Source organism: Ptychodera flava, chromosome 14, assembly GCF_041260155.1.
Source record: "Ptychodera flava strain L36383 chromosome 14, AS_Pfla_20210202, whole genome shotgun sequence".
NCBI lineage: Eukaryota > Metazoa > Hemichordata > Enteropneusta > Ptychoderidae > Ptychodera > Ptychodera flava.
The window spans coordinates 3,791,287-3,810,845 of record NC_091941.1 but is presented as its reverse complement, the minus strand read 5'-3'; the positions used below and the strand labels follow the sequence as shown (position 1 = coordinate 3,810,845).

Sequence of the window (19,559 nt, the reverse complement as noted above, 5' to 3'; positions counted from 1 at the left end):
GTCCGTCACAAGTTTTATATCCGACGACTGCCACAGACGACAACTAACACAACATTGGCGGAGTATAGTATCTTACCATTGTGTCTTGCCTCGAGTCAGACACGCAATTACATGTAATAGATGACAATGATTAGAGATAGGGTTGTTGGAACTGTATGGTGATGTCATCCCGAGAAAAAAGCCATGTCCAACCGCTCATATTCTTCCGACGGTGACATCGTTTATCTAATAAACAAGGGTAGTGTTTCAGTTCAAGAAATAAAATTCTTCCATCAGATAGGTCTAAGTTTACAAACTGAATGAAATAAACGGAACGCCACAACCCCACCGAAAAATCTCTCTAGGCACTATAATATTTACAATTTTTTGAAAAATAAATCCTCTTAGACTGTCTTCTCAGAAACCGTCGAGTTCAAAACTGCTTTGCTGAACACTAACCCTCAAAAAGTGGGGTAACACTTGACTTGTAAAATATAAATTAATAAAAGATCTTTCCCATAAAAAGGAAATGTTCTGAGACATACGCTACGGAATATTCTCAAGAAATTGCACTCGCTCGAACGAAACAAAAGGATCGAATAAGATTTTCTTGACTAGTTTTGACTTTGTTGCTGTAAAGTCTTCCTAATCTGCTTGGTTGTCATTTTATCGTTCAGAGAAAAAATATCGTCTGAATTAAGCGTGCATGTAAAACTGCAAACTTATTGCATTAACAAGCCAGCGAAGATGGTGATATTTTCAAGTTTGCGAAACTGAATCCCGTTCCCAGTGTCTTTAACAACAAATAGGATATTGTAGAGTTGTCAACGTTGCACTGTGGCAACACTAAACATGCACCGTATGGTACTATGGCTGTACGTGTCATTGGGAAATGAGTCCGAATTATATCGCGGGCTTTCTCAGTCACAGACAGATCTTGCGTTCTTGTTTTTTCCTTTCCCCGTCACTGAAACACAGAATATTTTGTATTGTCATTCATGTTGGTTTGAAACAGACGCTAGGTAAACCTGTACAGCGGGGGTACCATCAAAGGACGAAAACTATCCACAGAATAATTACTTTAAATTGTTTACAAGTGAGCTGCTTGTCCCCAATAATGGTTAGGACCCGATTATTTTATGCTCTGCCCTTTGATGACGTCATATAAAATTTGTACTATGCAGGGCGCTAAACGTGAAGTTTAGCAAAGTTGCGTTATATCGTCAAAACGAAAGACTAATATTTGAGTTCTCGTTATGGTTTGAAGTTTAACAGAGACAAGGAGGAAAAACGACGATAGGAAATACAACTTTCGGGGAACGCTGTACTGTGTTCTACTGATGGTTGGGGGGGGGTTTGAATTACTACGATCAACAATGGTGAGTTTCATCTACAATATTAAAGACTCGTGAGATAAATTTAAACAGCTGACATTAATTGACAACACTACAGTTTTCTGAAAAGCCGCTGTTTGAACAATCCCGGCATATCTTAATGAAAGGTATGCAAAGAACATTGAACCGAAAGAATCCCATTTCATCTAATTGAGGTTTGCTTATCAAAGGGGTGGGTATGTCCCAATGGAATAAAAACCAAGTATTCATCGTGTATACATATATACTTACTTAAAATTTCTCAGACAAAAACCTCGGTGTCAACGATTGAGACAAATTATCATAACCTACTACGGATCATACTTTCATGCGACCTTTTGACACTATATATATATATATATATATATATATATATATATATATATATATATATATATATATATATATATATATATATATCTTTTGACACACTTTACATATGTATATATATATATATATTTGACACTATATATATATATATATATATATCTTTTGACACACTATATATATATATATATATATAATATATATATATATATATATATATATATATATATATATATATACTATATTCAAAACGTCGCATGAAATAAGAGTGTCAGCGTGTTTCTTTTCAATGCTAGTTCTTATAATCATTTAGTAATCCGTCGCACAATTCACTGGGAATATCCTGCTCTGCAATACTGTGAATTATATATATATAATTATATATATATATATATATATATATATATATATATATATATATATATATATATATATATATATATATATATATATATATATATATATATATATTATATATATATACACAGTACACACTGGACTCCATGTTATCCCGCCACAAGCGACTCATTGGTGTAAAAACCTGTTGGGTTATTGCATGAAATGCGTATTTCTCAACATATTAATTCATGTTATCAATCACTTCATTTACATTAATGCCTAAGCTGATTGATTCCAATTTGAATTCAATTTCTTTTCTAACATGTGAATTGCTTCAAGTTCTGGTACACAAAAAGAGTTCTCTAACAGTGTAGTCGGATTATGTTGGTGATTTCCCTCGGGAACACAAAGTGGACAAAGAGACAACGCAACTCGCTAAGCAGTGAAGTCAACTTTTCTTGTTAGAATTCTAGGGATTTCTGGTCACATATACAAAAGACTTCAATTCGGCTTAATCTGTGGTTGTTGTTAGAAACAGGGCCTACTGTTTGCAATCTTATCCAGCTAACGCGTTCAAAGCCATAGTGCATATTCACAATCTACATTTTTAATATCGCGTCCGTGGGATAGGAGTCAGGCTTAGCGTGGCGTAACCTCACACAATAGTATTCACCAATGATTAGTCATGAAAAGACAATGATCCTTATTAAATAATTTGCAATGTTTTCCTTCCTCGGCTGAACACTCCGCTTGGATTTAAAAAACGATCCCTAATATTAACATGTGATTTTCGTCCCTGGGCGGTTTGTAGTCATATCATCCATGAACGAACTAACAAACAATTCTGAATATATACAATCAACGCAAAAATGTGTAAATTGATCATCATCGTTAGTGTCGGCTTATAAATGTCATGGAAATGTCCCTCCTGGTCACCAACGTTTATTACTCTCTGAAAGCCAGACTCGGCACTTCACATCGACCTCAGGGTCACCAGCCAGCTCGCTGGCACTGGATATAACGTTACCTTCTAATTCTCTTTCCTTTGTTTTTTCCGATTGTTTCCCAGTTCTCGATTTGCCTTTCGCTTGCTTCGACAATATCTCCACTTGCTTTTTTCCATGCAGATCACAACTATTTCCATCATTCGAGTCCCCCACGTCGGTCGCACTTTCCTCTTCCCATTCAAACGCACCGGGGCAGGGAGGTTCCCCACTATCCCCTGATGCTAACGACACGTCGTCATTTCCTCCTACAGAGAACAGCGATCTTGAGTTAGCCGCTGTCTCGGACGACCCGGCCTTGGTTTGAGTACTTCTGTTGGTATCCTTGTTTGAATTGCGCTTTAAGGGAATGGATTTCAAACCGTTGGCTACCGTGGATTGTGATTTGTGATATGTGGAGGCGAACTCGTCTCTATTCCGAGCTAGTTTGACACCCGTCTCCGATGTCAAATTTGACGAGTCGTGCGAGAAAATATCAGGTAATTTAGTCTCCATTTTAACGTCACCATCTCTCGGCGATGACCCGTCACTGTTCTTCCTACCGTCTTTCCTCTTACTGATCCGATCGCGGTTCTCTTTGTTTCCTTTTCTTGGCATGCCACCCCTGTTCCTGAAATCGCTGACATTGTATGACATAGACATGAAATCCATTTCGTAATCCGCGAACTCCAACGAACCACTCTTCGATAATACGGGGCAACTCTTCGACGCCGGCAAAGCAGTCCGCCCTTTCCGCCGTGAGTAGAAATTGAGCTGCGTTTTAGATTTTCTCACCACGGAGACGTCGTCGTCATCGTCCGGTGAGGCATTAATCCGCGGCAGGACGAAACTGTCGGATAATGACGAGCGATTGTTCTCACTGTTTCTGCGTGGATTCCGACACTGCCGATGCCGGGCGAATCGTAGAATCGGGTCGTCGTCGCCGCTATCGGAATTCTCGTCGTCGCTGTGATGGGGCTGACTTATCGCCGGCAAGAAACCTTCTTTCATGGTGTTTTCTGTCAGCCGCTGCTGTTTATGCTGTTGTTTTGTAGACGGCATATCCACCTGTCTCTGAAACTGCCATAGAGACTAGCTGCACCGTGTAATGATCTCAATGCATTTATAGCTGTCTGCAAAAACACATGCAGGTAGAAATATTTGGCCTGTCGGCTCCCTGTACTGTAGCTTGGTCAACAAATGTTTACAAGTCGTTTCACCAACTAAAATTCACAGGGTAAAACCTTGCAGCAGCTGCTAGTATAACGGGCGAAAGTGACTATCCTGCGTGCTTTCTTGTAAATATAACTACAGAAAGAGTCGGAAAGTCACACTTACAATAAAGTTATTCAAGCAGAAATAACAACTTGACTGCGTTACAAAGCTTGGTCGTTTGGCCTGGGACGTAACCAATGATCAAACGCGCGTTTCTTCCGATCAGCGATTCTGACGACGTACAGATGTACCCTTCCGTGGCCGGTGAGAACGTCTCCCACTGTTCACACTACACACTGACAGGTGAAAAACACTAACGCTGAGTGTCGGCACGTACTGGAAACGTTCTTCGTGTTCCGTCTTGAGTCATCGAGTGACATCGATCCCGCAAGCAAACATGGAGTAACGAGAGGGTTTAAACAGCATAAAATATTTATAATGTGATGCCAGAATTAAGCCTTTGTGTACCCCCCAAAACTTGAATCGATCCAGGGTAGGAGAAAACGTAGAGTGTTACAATAGCCAATACAATGGCAACTAATGTTGTTCTTTGATAACCTTATAGAAAGGAAACTTTGTTAGCAGCGGGTATCTTCAAATCCTGATGAATCTTCTAACGCCGATGTAAATTGTTGCTCATACTCCAATGTACTGACTGCTGCGCTACTTCAGTGGAATGCCTTGTCGTATGCTTGCTGGACATGTCAGATTGTGATTTGATGCCAGGTTTCAAAACCTGAGTAGGTGCAACGTTACTTCAAGCGACAAACCACATCAAACCGTTGAGTAGTAGGCTTGGGGCTCGTCAGCCGATGAATTCTTGGTCAAAATACTGCACAACAAACACTGAAACGTCCCTTCTCGAGTCCTTCCTTATACCGCAAGGAGTGATTATTGTAAGCCATTAAAAATAAAACGAAAGCATTGTTGCCATTAGCTTTGTTGGAGGTTTATGTCTCCATGGGCTCGTTCATTCTTACAGAAGGGGGTACCAGCTATGAAAGTTGGGTGTTACGAGCTAAAAATTACCATGTCCCAGTGTCCTCGAAGAAGTTACTCATGTTCCTGACACCAAGAGAGACGGTATTCTTTTTCCTGCAAAGTTGATGTAACTTTATGGTCGATGTTGCTCTTTGACCCCAATTATCATATAAGCTTGTGCACGTAAATGTGCTAGGATGCTGGCTTATTTTCATGATCCGGTTTCAATACAACATATCACCAGACAAACTCAAAATTGATTTTGAAACCGACTTTGATGACTATGGCGTGTCGCACTATTAAACGCGTCTGGGGCCGCTATCCAGCGAGTAGGTATGTACAACTGACGAACAAAAAACTCATGACAGCGTGCAAAATTCATGGTTACTAATATCGTCTATGACAGTTGTCTGAGCGTACATGTATATAAAATGCTAAATATTTTGAAGTAAAAATTACAACAGAAAGTCAAAGTCCATCAGCCTATATATCTTGTGGTTCACCCGGTGGCAAACATTTCTACTCTTCGAAAAGAGCCAGGTCATTTTTGATAAATCTTTTTTTAATTTGGCGTTTAATAAAACCATTAATGCGGTAACTATTGGTTAAATACTGATTCTGCATATTCAGAATGGAAATCCAGAAAAACTCGACCAAATCATAGACCCTTCGTTTTTTAAGGGTCTATGACCAAATGTACTGGAAGAACATTTGGCACGTTAATACTGAGTTCAACCGTGTGGAAAATTGCAATGTCTTGGAAACCAATCAACTGAAAAAACAAATAAATCCATTTGATTGTACATTTGTAAATTATATCAGGATATGCTATAACACAAACTGCTAAAAAACAGTACAGGGCTGAACAAGGTTTTCCAGGTTAAGACTCTGCATTGTCCGAGCAAGGATTCAAAAATTTTCAATTAAATCTCAAATGATATCAAGTGAACTAGGGTTAATTGATGTGTGGCCATTATATCTGATTTCCACAGTCATCGACCACATGTACATTCTGAAAACATGTCTGCACAACTGTTACACCCGTCAAGTGTTTAAATACAAACATATCACATTCAAAGGTGTAAGATGACATTTCATATATTCTGTCTCAGAGCGAGAAATGCATCTCTCTTAACAAAGAAATCTCTGTCGAAGTTGAGCGAACAAGCCCCGGACATGATCGATTTTCGTAATGCTGAGAAATGTAGGAATGCGGCTAGATACAATTCATTGTGTTTTGTGTCTTTAGAATTTATCGCAAACACACAAAAGCATAATTGCAACCTATACGTCCGTTCATATAGCATTTCTGATAGAAATTTTACTTGGTGGGACGCCGACGATACGTGCCTTGAAGGTTTGTTTGATGTTTCTACGAAAAGTATCTTGTTGATAACTCATTCTTTGGTTGAATAATCCACACATCCGCCAAACAACTCAAGGCTATGTCATGAAATTAAAATAATCCTTCATAATCATGCCTTATTCCCCAGAATGTTCCATCATAAGCTTATTGAATAATTGAAAGTGAGTTTAGGGTGATTTTAAAAATTTGTTACTGTTCTGACAATCCTTGGCCTGAAAAGCAGACAACAGTTTTTGAATTAGAACACCTGATGTCGAAGAAGAAAATTTTCATCAAGTAGTAGTTTGGATGGACAGAATGATTAGGAAATATTTTTATCACATAGGGCGTCAACAAAACGCACTAATTTGTTGATCTACTTTGATCAGTGTTCAAATTTTCAATTTTCTGCCGGAAGAAAATGGCTGAGGTCGCTTCACAGGGAGTTGATCTGGACGAATCTAAACAGTATCGTAGTGTTAGCACAAGCAATACTATATATTCAGATTGAAACTAACACCATAGGAGACATTCGACCACTCCTAAACTACAAGTTGGAAGTTTGGTTTTCTCTGCAGTTCGGATATCCGACGGACTATTCTGCTCATCTTTGTACCATCGCATAGCAAATAACAAAGAGTATTCGGCGACAGAATAATGATGAAGATTGATATTTCATTTCAAAAAGTAACTATCCAATAAAATGAAAACTAAAGTTGAAAAAAAATATTCTGGAGATTCTTTGCCCTTCAAAGAACTGCAAGTTATTTAACCGTATTTCGCCATTTTCAGTTATTATTAAAACTTGTGGCAGGCTGAGCCGTGACTGCAGTTGGCCATGAAACGCAGCAACAAACATTCGTGTCACCCTGCCCTCTACAAAGTACAGTGAACGGTGATTTATTCCAAGACGTATTATTAAAGGGTACATTTACGTATTTATATTAGGCGTCTTGTCGGTGTGTTCTATATTTTCAAGTCTCTAAATTGCAGGCCACATTCGAATAAATCAAAGCCACACAACATCGGGTCTGGCTGATATTAAGATTACTAGGTATGTATGTGCTGGTACCTGGCATATGGACATCAGAGCAGGTGTTTCGACCTTTAAAAGTGTTCGTTCACCATGACTTCAACACACAAATGAACATGCACTTAACAAGAATCCAGACCGACCTGAGTTATTTACGGTATAATTAATAGTATCTGCTTTGAATTGTTAATCCCAGTCCTATGTAGGTCAACTCATGCCTCGACGGTGTCTTAATTTCGACCATTTTCGTTGCAATGGATATTTTAGCAAATCAGAGAATCAAAATACGGCGTAGATACGATTCAATGTTGTAGTTTTTTAATGAAAAAATTTATAGAGTTTTATCCACTACTTCCGAAGCTGAAGCTACAGATGAATGCGTCATTTCAAGATTTTGTTTGTTAATGTGTAGATACTACACATGTGTATATGCAGATACAAATAGCGCAAATCACGTACTGTCATTATTAACTCCGTCCACGGGCTTATTTGCATTCGACTGGCATTCACATTTCGGCATGAGAAAATCTCGAACGAATGATTTGTACAGAACGTAAACAGTCCCACGGAATGTGATGCATATTTTAGAAGGCAGGAAACATGTGTAATAAAATATATATCACAAAGCTGTTGGCAAAAGGTTACTCAAATGCCTTCATGTACGTGGAGGTAAAGCGACACACACACACGACATCGAAACAATGGATCACTTCACTAACCAATCTCTTATTGCCACGAGACTGTGACATGTATCCAATTAAAGCCGTTGTAACTCTAATGTTAGACATTTCAAACGGACATTTATCTTGTACGACAACCTCGGAAATATTTTGGACCGCACTCTACATCATGGATGCGAAAGAAGGGCGATTAAAGGTATTTTGGTGACGTAATGGTGAGCCATGTGTTATATGTCCAGTGAGTCTGACTTATTTTAGAGAAACGCTGATACAATTCGAATTTAAGTATAGATGACGTACAACACATACCAGGGAAAAGTGAAGAGCATATATTGGACACTTAAGTTCTTGGTTTTCATATACCCGCGTTGACTTATGTTCCGTGTGCCTGGAATTACATATTTGATTTCATATCTTGGCAAGACACTTTAAGAGGCTTCTGGAAGAGGATCCGAAACTTCTGGGTCTTTGTCCCGTGGCATTAATTTTACCAAGCTGACAGATTAAATCACATCAAAATTTCAGTTTTTTTCAGAACGCCATTTTCCTGACAAATGTACAAAAATGCCTATCTTCACTTGAAATCATGTGTTTTAAGATGTTTGGAGTCGTTTCCTTTCACATGAGCCTAATTTTAGACTTTATTAACTGTGCCATATGTGCACATAAGACTTAAGCTTATCGGGAGCATCAACTTCCTTATGAAGTAAAAATATGTTAACACTTTCATTCGGCAAAATGAACCGTGGATATGTATCGCTGCAACCATTACGTCATACTCCATTGCCGCAGTGTCTGCACTGCAGTCCTTGATTCATAGTCGCTACAATTACCTTCGGCAGTCTGGCGGATATATCAAGAAAGAACAAATTTCGTTTCACCCATACACGAAGTGAAAGGTGCCTTGACCTACTGTAATGCCATACCCCTCAACTCCGTGTCGTTTGACCAATGCAAACTCTCCCCACAGAGTTTCAGCGAATCAACTTTCAATTGACTCCAACCGCCTTGCTTGGATGCAAGTATTTTGAGAAAGCAAAGTTGATGGAACTATTATGCTAACGAAATAAATATTCTCTAATTCTGTCCTCCCAGGTTCATGGGAGGTTAAGGTATACGCCTTTGGGACAGATATTCGGACTCTCAAATTTTCAATTCTTATTTGTGCCATCCCATATGGGGGCTCATTTTAAGAGAAAGAAAACATTTCACCGTCATATGGTTTCGAAAATCAAAACTTCTATTTTTCCCACACGGATGGCGGCCATTTTGCATTTCAAATATCGGTAAATGTTAGGTGATTTGTTTTTCCTGTGCAAATTTTTTGATTTCGTACGAGAATTTTGTTTCATTTAGGAAAGTTTGAGCTAAAGTTTAAGTCTTTTCACTTTTGGGGCGCATCCTACTTACATATATATATATATATATATATATATATATATATATATATATATATATATACACCCTGTGCTGTTGTTTTTAAATGGTATCTTGCGGGTTTTTTGTCATCCACAAGATGTAAAAGCATAAAAAATTCTCAAGCTTTGACAAAAACAGAGACTGTATTTCAAAACGTTATGCTCTTAATGAGATGACAGCAAAAAAACTCGTCCCACTCAGTGAAGCCGCTGTGTTGTAACAACAAAGTCGTACTTCTACGCACATAGAATGTATTTAATGTTATTAATATCACACATAACTTCCGTTTGGACCGATCAGTTAATTTGTAAGAGTTTTCTCTTATATAAACAATTTTTCATTGTGCAAAATTTGCTTTTTTCTTACTCAGAGAGTTCACAAATTTTGTAACTGTAGTGTATTCAGACCAATGATTTATTTATTTATCTATTCATATCATCTACTTTCGTTTTTTTTATTTTTTTTTATCTATATATTCCAGACTGATTTGTTTGAGCAATTTTTACCTATTTATTACTTTCAATTTGAACAACTCTTGGCAAAACTAATAAAAGATCGACCTCTATTCTTGATTGTTATTTTGATTACAACGCAAGATCGCTTCCATGCGTCTCGTCACGACAAATGTGCTTATCTTCTTGAAAAGCATTGACGACAGTTCGAGAACACAGAGAATTTCTTTCTTGGAAGACTTGATACTAATCAGCAGGCGTCCTTAGAAAGGTGACTTTCAACGAGAAATGAGAAAGATTGCGATCATAATACATGTTACATACATACATACATACATACATACATACATACAGACAGACAGACAGACAGACAGACAGACAGACAGACAGACAGACAGACAGACAACAGACAGACAGACAGACAGACAGATAGACAGAGACAGACAGACAGACAGACAGATAGACAGACAGACGGACAGAACTTAGTTACAGACATAATCCATCTGTAGATATGGTTGGAAGATGAGAAATGGTCAAGGTTGATAAGAATTAAAAAAGAACCCTGAACAAATCACTCTACTGATACAGATTATTATGCTTCAGTTGCCTTGTTCCATGATCAAAATTTACCATTTCGTTGACCTATCAGTCAATACCTTTAGCTTACTGGTACATGGGAATAAAAGTGATCTTTAAACTGAGTGATGTTGTGTATTTTAGTGGTTGGGCGCTTTAAAAGATCAATACGATTACAGAAATACCTAGTCTGGGACTTACAACCCTTGGAGGCAAACAACAGTAATGTTTACACGCACAGCCACTGAATCCGTAGTCATGCCACATACGTGCATTGAATGCAGTTTAGTAGTGACGTCGCTTGAAAGAACCATGCTGGAAATACACTTCATAAACAGTGGTCGCAAATGAATAAAATACGCTATCTGCGTCTAGCAAAGAAAAAAAAACAATAGATTTGTTTTTTTTGTTTGTTTTTTTTTTGTTTTCTGCAGAATCGCGTTGAGACAAGACGTCTTTTTTTTCCTTTTCACAGATGCGATTTTTTGTGCAGAATATCCTGCCTACCAGGCGCCAAATGTAAAATAATTATTTTACACATTAGAAGAACATATTCATACGAAAAGGGTGTATTTGCATGCATTTATCAATAAAAAACTACTATAGCATAAGTATAAATAAATCAATACAGACATAAGTAAATACATATATGAGTGAAAAAACATACATATATGTGAACCAATTCACACAAGACCTATGAAGACAGACATATACATACATACGTGCATACGTACGTGCATACATACATACATACATACGTACGTGCATACATACATACATACATACATACATACATACATACATACATGCATACATACATACATTCATACATACATACATACATGCACTCACGCACGCACGCACGCACATACATACATACATACATACATACATACATACATACATACATACATACATACATACACAAGCCCATATGCACTCATGCACGCACGCACGCACATACATACATACATACATACATACATAGCCCATATGCACTCATGCACGCACGCACGCACATACACACAAACCCACACACTCATATACATACATACATACATACATACATACATACATACATACATACATACATACATACATACATACATACATACATACATACATATATACATACATACATATACACACATACAGGATCGAAAAGTTTACATGAGGGGAACGAAGTACGCATGCGTATATCTACCAGGCGCCAAATGTAAAATAATTATTTTACACATTAGAAGAACATATTCAAAAGAAAAGGGTGTATTTGCATGCATTTATCAATAAAAATAAACTACTATAGCATAAGTATAAATAAATCAATACAGACATAAGTAAATACATATATGAGTGAAAAAACATACATATATGTGAACCAATTCACACAAGACATGAAGACAGACACATACATACATACGTGCATACGTACGTGCATACATACATACATACGTACGTGCATACATACATACATACATACATAAATACATACATACATACATACATACATACATACATTCATACATACATACATACATACATACATACATACATACATACATACATACATGCACTCACGCACGCACATACATACGTGCATACGTACGTGCATACGTGCATACGTACGTGCATACATACATACATACATACATACATACATACATACATACATACATACATACATACATGCATGCATGCACTCACGCACGCACGCACGCACGCACATACATACATACATACATACATACATACATACATACATACATACATACATACATACATACATACATATACACACATACAGGATCGAAAAGTTTACATGAGGGGAACGAAGTACGCATGCGTATATCCAGTCGCACACACACACACACTCACACACACACACACACACACACACACACACTGCTACTCGGAAAAGTTTACATGAGGGGGAACGAAATACGCATGCGTATATCTACTCGCACACACACACTGCTCTGAAAAGTTTACATGAGGGGGAACGAAGTACGCATGCGTATATCCACTCTCACACACACACTTACACACTCACACACACACACACAACAAACACAACACACACATTGCTACTCTCTCTGAGATACACACACTGACGCGACGATCTGCAGGCCCGGAAGTGCCACACCGGGGAGCTCACTCCTAACTCGGACTCTACGTACCTCGCGGCGTCGAAGGCTAGTGACGATGACAAAGATGTGCCACACTTTTTCTCTTTCTTGCCTTTGTGTCGTGAGTCGGGTTCGTACAGGGCTTTACACAGTGGTAAAGTGGTAGCCGGCCTGAGTAATACTACACTGCTTAGAGGCCCCGTAAGGGTTTCTGACTTAATGGTACCTGCCATGCCGGCGAAGTTCTGCTGGGGTTAACGGCCCAACCCAGGCCAATAAAACACTGGGAGTCGTGTATTACAGCTCTCTGCCATTCGGCTTATATTCTTTAATGGTTAAATACAGCATTCAACAGGAACTACAGCAACAGCTTACCGGAACTAAAGCAACAGCTTTACTGCTAAACTCTCTGCTCTCTAAACTCTCTGCTTAGGGGAGAACCATTTGATTTCTGGGGGGGTATGGAGGAAGAGGGTATGGGAGCAAATTTTTTTTTCCTCTCAGAGTGACAGCAATTTTTTTTTTCTACTGTCAGACCTGCATCAATTTTTTTTTTCCAAATGGAGTAGCAGTGCAATTTTTTTTTTTATTGGTCATCAAGTTTGTAATGCGTTGTATATAAGGGAGTCGTCATTATTTACGGCCTGAAACTCCAAAATTTCGAGTGACCCCCCCCTTCGCCAACCATGATGAATTTGAGTAACCTGCCTCTCTAACTCTGAAATTTTGACCGATCCCCCACTTAGAAAAGTTAAATACCAATACATGTAATTGTAAAATTTACAAAATACAGCAACAGTAAAGACCTTTCAAATCCTGATGTACCCTGCTAGACTATCGTCAGTTATCTCATGATAGTTCAACAAAGGTGAACACATCAAAATGATATTCAAAGTCACAATAAAATAAAGATATAAAAGATCACGCAGCATCTAATCATATAGTTTATTGTTAAATTTGGATGGATATTATGACAGGGTTTTCACTAGGATATCTGACCTGGCAGAATTTGAAAGTACAGGGGGAGAACATGAGAGAGGCTTAGGGGGAAAGTGTCACAGGGGCTTTCCCCTATCTTGAATGGAAGTTTTTAAGATATTGCTGTGTGCAATGGTGCAGTCTGGTGCAGTCTGAGAGTTTTTTTAATTTGTTTACTAAGTGAAACTGTTAGAATACCCCAAGGGGGAGAGTACGAGAGGGGGGTTCCCCCTCTTGTATTGGAAATTTTGAGAAATTGATGTGTTTAATGGTGCAATCTGAGAGGAGTTTCAGTTTATTTTGCACTCGGTAAAACTGTTTAATAATGACATTGAACACTGATATTTTTTTTACATTTTTTGCATGATCAGTTTTTGAGTCACAATATTCAACAACCAAACAATGACAATACAATTTGTGAAAAACAGTTCTGTTTGCCAGAGACTGAAGACAAATGAATATACAGGAACGTAAAATCTGTGACCTTCTTGTGTCATTTCTCCAGCTGCCAGCTTCTAATGAAAAGCCTGAATATGGTATGTTTGCGATCCGGTGTTTGTGGTCAGAAAAACAAGGCTCACACATTGTATTTCATTATATTTGTTGTTCCTCAATTTTTCATTGTCAAGATACATCTTTCTAACAAATTATATTGAGAAAATAATATTGGTTTTAACACTAGTTTACTGACTCCTGTCTTGTGTTTTAAATTTTCACAATTTACAGAAGTCAAATAGTCCCCTTTAGATAGTGCCTATGCCATTGAGATATTGCAACAGAAATCCTGAAATATGATTTCTTGGGTCAGAAAAGGGAAGGAAAACATTGAGTGTACTAAGGTGTAAAGTAGACCTATGTCGTGCATGCTTATATTATAAGTGCTGGGAAAAGAAACATAAGAATTGCTTGTGGTAAAACATTTGCGCCGCGTATGGCGGCGCGCCGGCAAAGAATACATGAGAATAAGATTCCAAATTTTGCTTATTTCTGGTGCATTGTGACAATTTTTTTTTTCTCTTCTGTCTGTTATGACAATTGTTTTTTTCTCAGGCCATGACAGGATCAATTTTTTTTTTCTTCTCTCTCACCTGGTGACAAATTTTTTTTTCTCAAAATCCTCCATATCCCCCCCCCAGAAATCAAATGGTTCTCCCCTTACTTTACTCAGGATCGTACGTAGCTCCACTCAGCAGGGAATGAATGTCTGGAATGCCAAGTATGCCCACTGGAACTAGACAGCAACGGAGTACGGAGAACTGGAATTTTCAAACTAATATTAAGAGCCACTGTGTATTTTCTAATAAACTCATTTTCACGCCTACGACATTTAAGTGCCTGATGTACAAGGCAGTGGTATTTTTTTACGAATTTTCATTAGTTCTACGCGTGAATTTTTTGATCGAAAAATTGATGCTTTGTAAAGTTTGGTCAAACATCAAATGTATTCACTTTTCCCCGTACATTTTTTTGATGAAAGTCATATGGTCAACCCGGTCAATGTAGTATCATTCGACTCTTAATGGTACGAAATGTGTCAAACTGTCATCCGACCCCTATCGACCCCTAGCGTTTTCACGTAATGGGGGCTTTCTTTCTGCCTACTTTTAGTGATTTTCTAAAATGTGGACGCCTTATGTAAACATAGCCAGGCCGTCAGGCCTGCAGTTGAGGACCGGGCAGCAGGTCACCTCGACCCCTGTCCGTTTCGACCCAAGTAATTCACACCCTCTTGTCGTTGTTTGTGGTCAAATCAATCCCGGTGCCTTAGTCACTTCGACCTCAGTCAGTTTTCATGTTACATGTACCTGACAACGTTTTACTGAGTACATTATGCAACTTGTTTCTGTGAGAAAAACTGCTGGCTTCGCTACAACAATCCACGGGGTAGCTGTGATATCGCAGCGGTACTTGTGGCGTGTCGAACACGCTCGGGTCATTGGTTTGGGGTCATCGCCACAGTCCCTGTGGCGATGACCCCAATGACTCGATCGCGTTCGCCACGAGTACCGCTGCGATATCACAGCTATCCACGGGGCTGTGAACACTCTGATACTTGTGGGAGGCCTGGGGTACCCGGCCCCATTGTCATTTACTGACTGGGGAACGTGTCTCACTGAAGTACGGATGGATAAAGCATGTCATTTACTGATTTTTGGAAATAAAGCATTCGTCATTATCGCAATTGCTTGCCATATGCGGCAAGATTGGATGAGCGAGGCCGGTCCGCTCGCCTTGGTGTCTTGACGCCAAATGAGCCTATTTCCGGTTTAGGCGTTGGGCTTACAGCAATGCATTATAGGATATCTTCCAGGGCGGCGTGGATCAACAAATGCGTGGATCAGTGTGTGTGTGTGTGTGTGTGTGCGAGTAGATATACGCATGCGTATTTCGTTCCCCCTCATGTAAACTTTTCAGAGCAGTGTGTGTGTGTGCGAGTAGATATACGCATGCGTATTTCGTTCCCCCTCATGTAAACTTTTCCGAGTAGCAGTGTGTGTGTGTGCGAGTGGATATACTACCAGGCGCCAAATGTAAAATAATTATTTTACACATTAGAAGAACATATTCATACGAAAAGGGTGTATTTGCATGCATTTATCAATAAAAAACTACTATAGCATAAGTATAAATAAATCAATACAGACATAAGTAAATACATATATGAGTGAAAAAACATACATATATGTGAACCAATTCACACAAGACCTATGAAGACAGACATATACATACATACGTGCATACGTACGTGCATACATAATACATACATACGTACGTGCATACATACATACATACATACATACATACATACATACATACATACATACATACATACATACATACATACATACATTCATACATACATACATACATGCACTCACGCACGCACGCACATACATACATACATACATACATACATACATACATACATACATACATACATACATACATACATACATACACAAGCCCATATGCACTCATGCACGCACGCACGCACATACATACATACATACATACATAGCCCATATGCACTCATGTACGCACGCACGCACATACACACAAACCCACACACTCATATACATACATACATACATACATACATACATACATACATACATACATACATACATACATACATACATATATACATACATACATATACACACAGGATCGAAAAGTTTACATGAGGGGAACGAAGTACGCATGCGTATATCCACTCGCACACACACACACTGCTACTCGGAAAAGTTTACATGAGGGGGAACGAAATACGCATGCGTATATTGTCAGTAGGTCATTTACCCACACTCATCATGACCTGAGTTCAATTAGTCTAGAACATTCTCAAGGTCACTGCCCTTAATGACCTCACAACCTTGAATTCAATTAGTCATGTTTGGAATGTTCTGGAAAGTTGATTAGTTGTGTAAGGGAGATAATTTTAGAACAGTAATTAGCATGTCAATAAAAGTTCTAGATTGTTCTTATATGCCTTTATAAAAGGGACGTGCATCAGCTTCCAGTCAGACTTTTGGGATCGTGTCTCTTGTGTGTTACTAAACTCCAGCAGTAGTCATTCTCAAGACTTTTCAAGACCTTCACTGTCAACGCTGGATTTATACTGTGGTCTTTGTGCAGCTTCAAGCCTGCAAGCCAAAGGACTGTTCATTCATCCAACTGACTGTTACAACTCTGAGACTGGAGCTTTGCCGTCCCAGCTGAGATAAGTAGTCTGTACACTTTTAAAGCTTGTACTCTGTCCCTAACTTAGCAATTAGTTTTGTTTTCGTAATAAATTTTGTTTAAACGGAAACTGCTGAGTTCACCCTTTTGTTCGTTTCTCTGCACGTAACAAATTGGGGGCTCGTCCGGGAGACGAATATTTTGAGCCGTTTGACAACATTTTGACAGCCTTTTAAAAACTACAGTATTCTGTGAACTCAGCGAAATTTAATCATGGCGGAATTTAAACCAGAGGAAATGGATGACCTTGATCAGGACACATTTGATTCCCTCAGAAAAGACGACCTCATTGCACTGGCCAATTTCCTTAAAGTAGAAGTCAAAAGATCTATGCGCAAGAGGGAAATACAGTACCGTATTGCCAAACATCTAGTTGATTTAGGCCAATTTGAGGAATCCACCCTGAAAGATTATGAGCCCGAGTCTACCTCTGAACTCAGAAAATTAGAATTAGAAATGCAGACAAATTTGGAGATCAAGAAACTAGAATTACAAATGGAAAAAGAGAGACAGGCATTAGAAAAAGAAAAAATACAAATGCAGTTAGAAATGGAAGAAAGACAGAGAGAGAAAGATAGGCAGGAAAGATTAGAAATGAAACGTTTAGAGCTTGGACAGTCAGGAAAATCCTTCCCTTCACACGGTTTTGACATCACTAAGCATTTCAGGCTAGTTCCCCCTTTCCAAGAAAAGGATGTTGATAAATATTTCCTTCATTTTGAGAAAATTGCTCAGAGTCTGAATTGGCCTAAGGAGTCCTGGTCTATGCTTTTGCAGAGTGCTTTGGTGGGTAAAGCCAGAGAAATTTACATTCAGTTGTCAGTAGAGCAGGCTTCAGATTATGATTTTGTGAAGGAATTAATTCTCAAGGGCTATGAGTTGGTGCCTGAAGCTTACCGTCAGAAATTTAGGGATTGTGAGAAGGTGAAGGATCAAACTTATGTTGAATTTGCTCGAACAAAAGAACAACTGTTTGATCGTTGGTGTTCTTCTGAAAAGGTCAGTCAGAATTATGACAAATTACGACAACTTGTTTTGATTGAGGAATTTAAAAGGTGCATCCGGAGTGACATCAAGACGTTTATCAATGAACAAAAGGCAGATACATTAGAGGTTGCTGCACGTTTGGCCGATGATTATTCATTGACCCACAAATCTTCATTTCTCAGCAAACCATCCCAGTCCTTTTCCTACAGAAACAATGCAGGTAAATTTAACTCGTCCTTTTCATCCAAGAATTTTTCAAAGGAGAGTAGAAAATCAAATGACAACAGTTCACAGAGTTCAAGTAACACTTCCACATCATCAAATCCCAAGTCTCAATCTCCTTCTGACAAACAGTTCGGTACACTTTCTTGTAATTATTGTAAGAAAGACGGCCATTTAATGTCAGAGTGTTTCAAATTGAAAAGAAAACGTGAAGGTCAAAGTGGTCAAAGTGGATCTAAGCCAACCGGCTTTATTTCTTCATCAACTCAATTAGAGTCTAATAATGTGTGCAACACATTTTCTGAGGTTAAACCCCTCTTATCCCCAATTAATGAGGTCAAGGTCAATTCTTCTCAAGATAGCATTATGGGTATTTTCGAGCCATTTATTCATAATGGTTTTATATCACTTTCTAGTGATTTCTCTTCTGCTACCCCTGTCAAAATTTAAGAGATACCGGGGCTTCCCAGTCTCTTTTGTTGGCAGATACCCTGCCGTTTTCTGAAAAGTCATTTTCAGGTTCTAAAGTTCTTATTAAGGGGGTAGATTGTAATGACTACATTCCTGTTCCTCTCCATAATGTCTATTTGTCTTCGGACTTTGTTTCTGGACCTGTGGCTTTAGGTATTAGGCCTTTTTTGCCTTTCGAAGGGATTCACCTTCTTCTTGGAAACGACCTTGCTGGGGACAAGGTCATTACTAATCCACTTGTGACTGATAATCCTAGTTTAGATCAGGATCCAGAGCCAATTGAACAAGAGATACCCGATTTATTTCCTTCATGTGCTATTACTCGAGCCATG

General features: G+C 38.6%; 1 protein-coding gene across 1 annotated transcript in view; it reads right to left on the bottom strand.

Annotated features, from left to right (window-relative positions):
- Window positions 1-5,128, bottom strand: part of LOC139148996 (uncharacterized) — a 5,480-nt gene extending 352 nt beyond the window's left edge. The window contains exons 1-2 of the mRNA XM_070720484.1: window positions 3,046-5,128; window positions 1-946 (exon numbers count right to left, since the gene is read on the bottom strand). The exon at window positions 1-946 is cut by the window's left edge and continues 352 nt beyond it. Coding sequence (XP_070576585.1) covers window positions 900-946; window positions 3,046-4,063 — 1,065 coding nt within the window. The 5' untranslated portion in view covers window positions 4,064-5,128 and the 3' untranslated portion in view covers window positions 1-899. The remainder of the gene's footprint in view (window positions 947-3,045) is intronic.
- Between the last annotated feature and the right edge of the window lie 14,431 nt (window positions 5,129-19,559).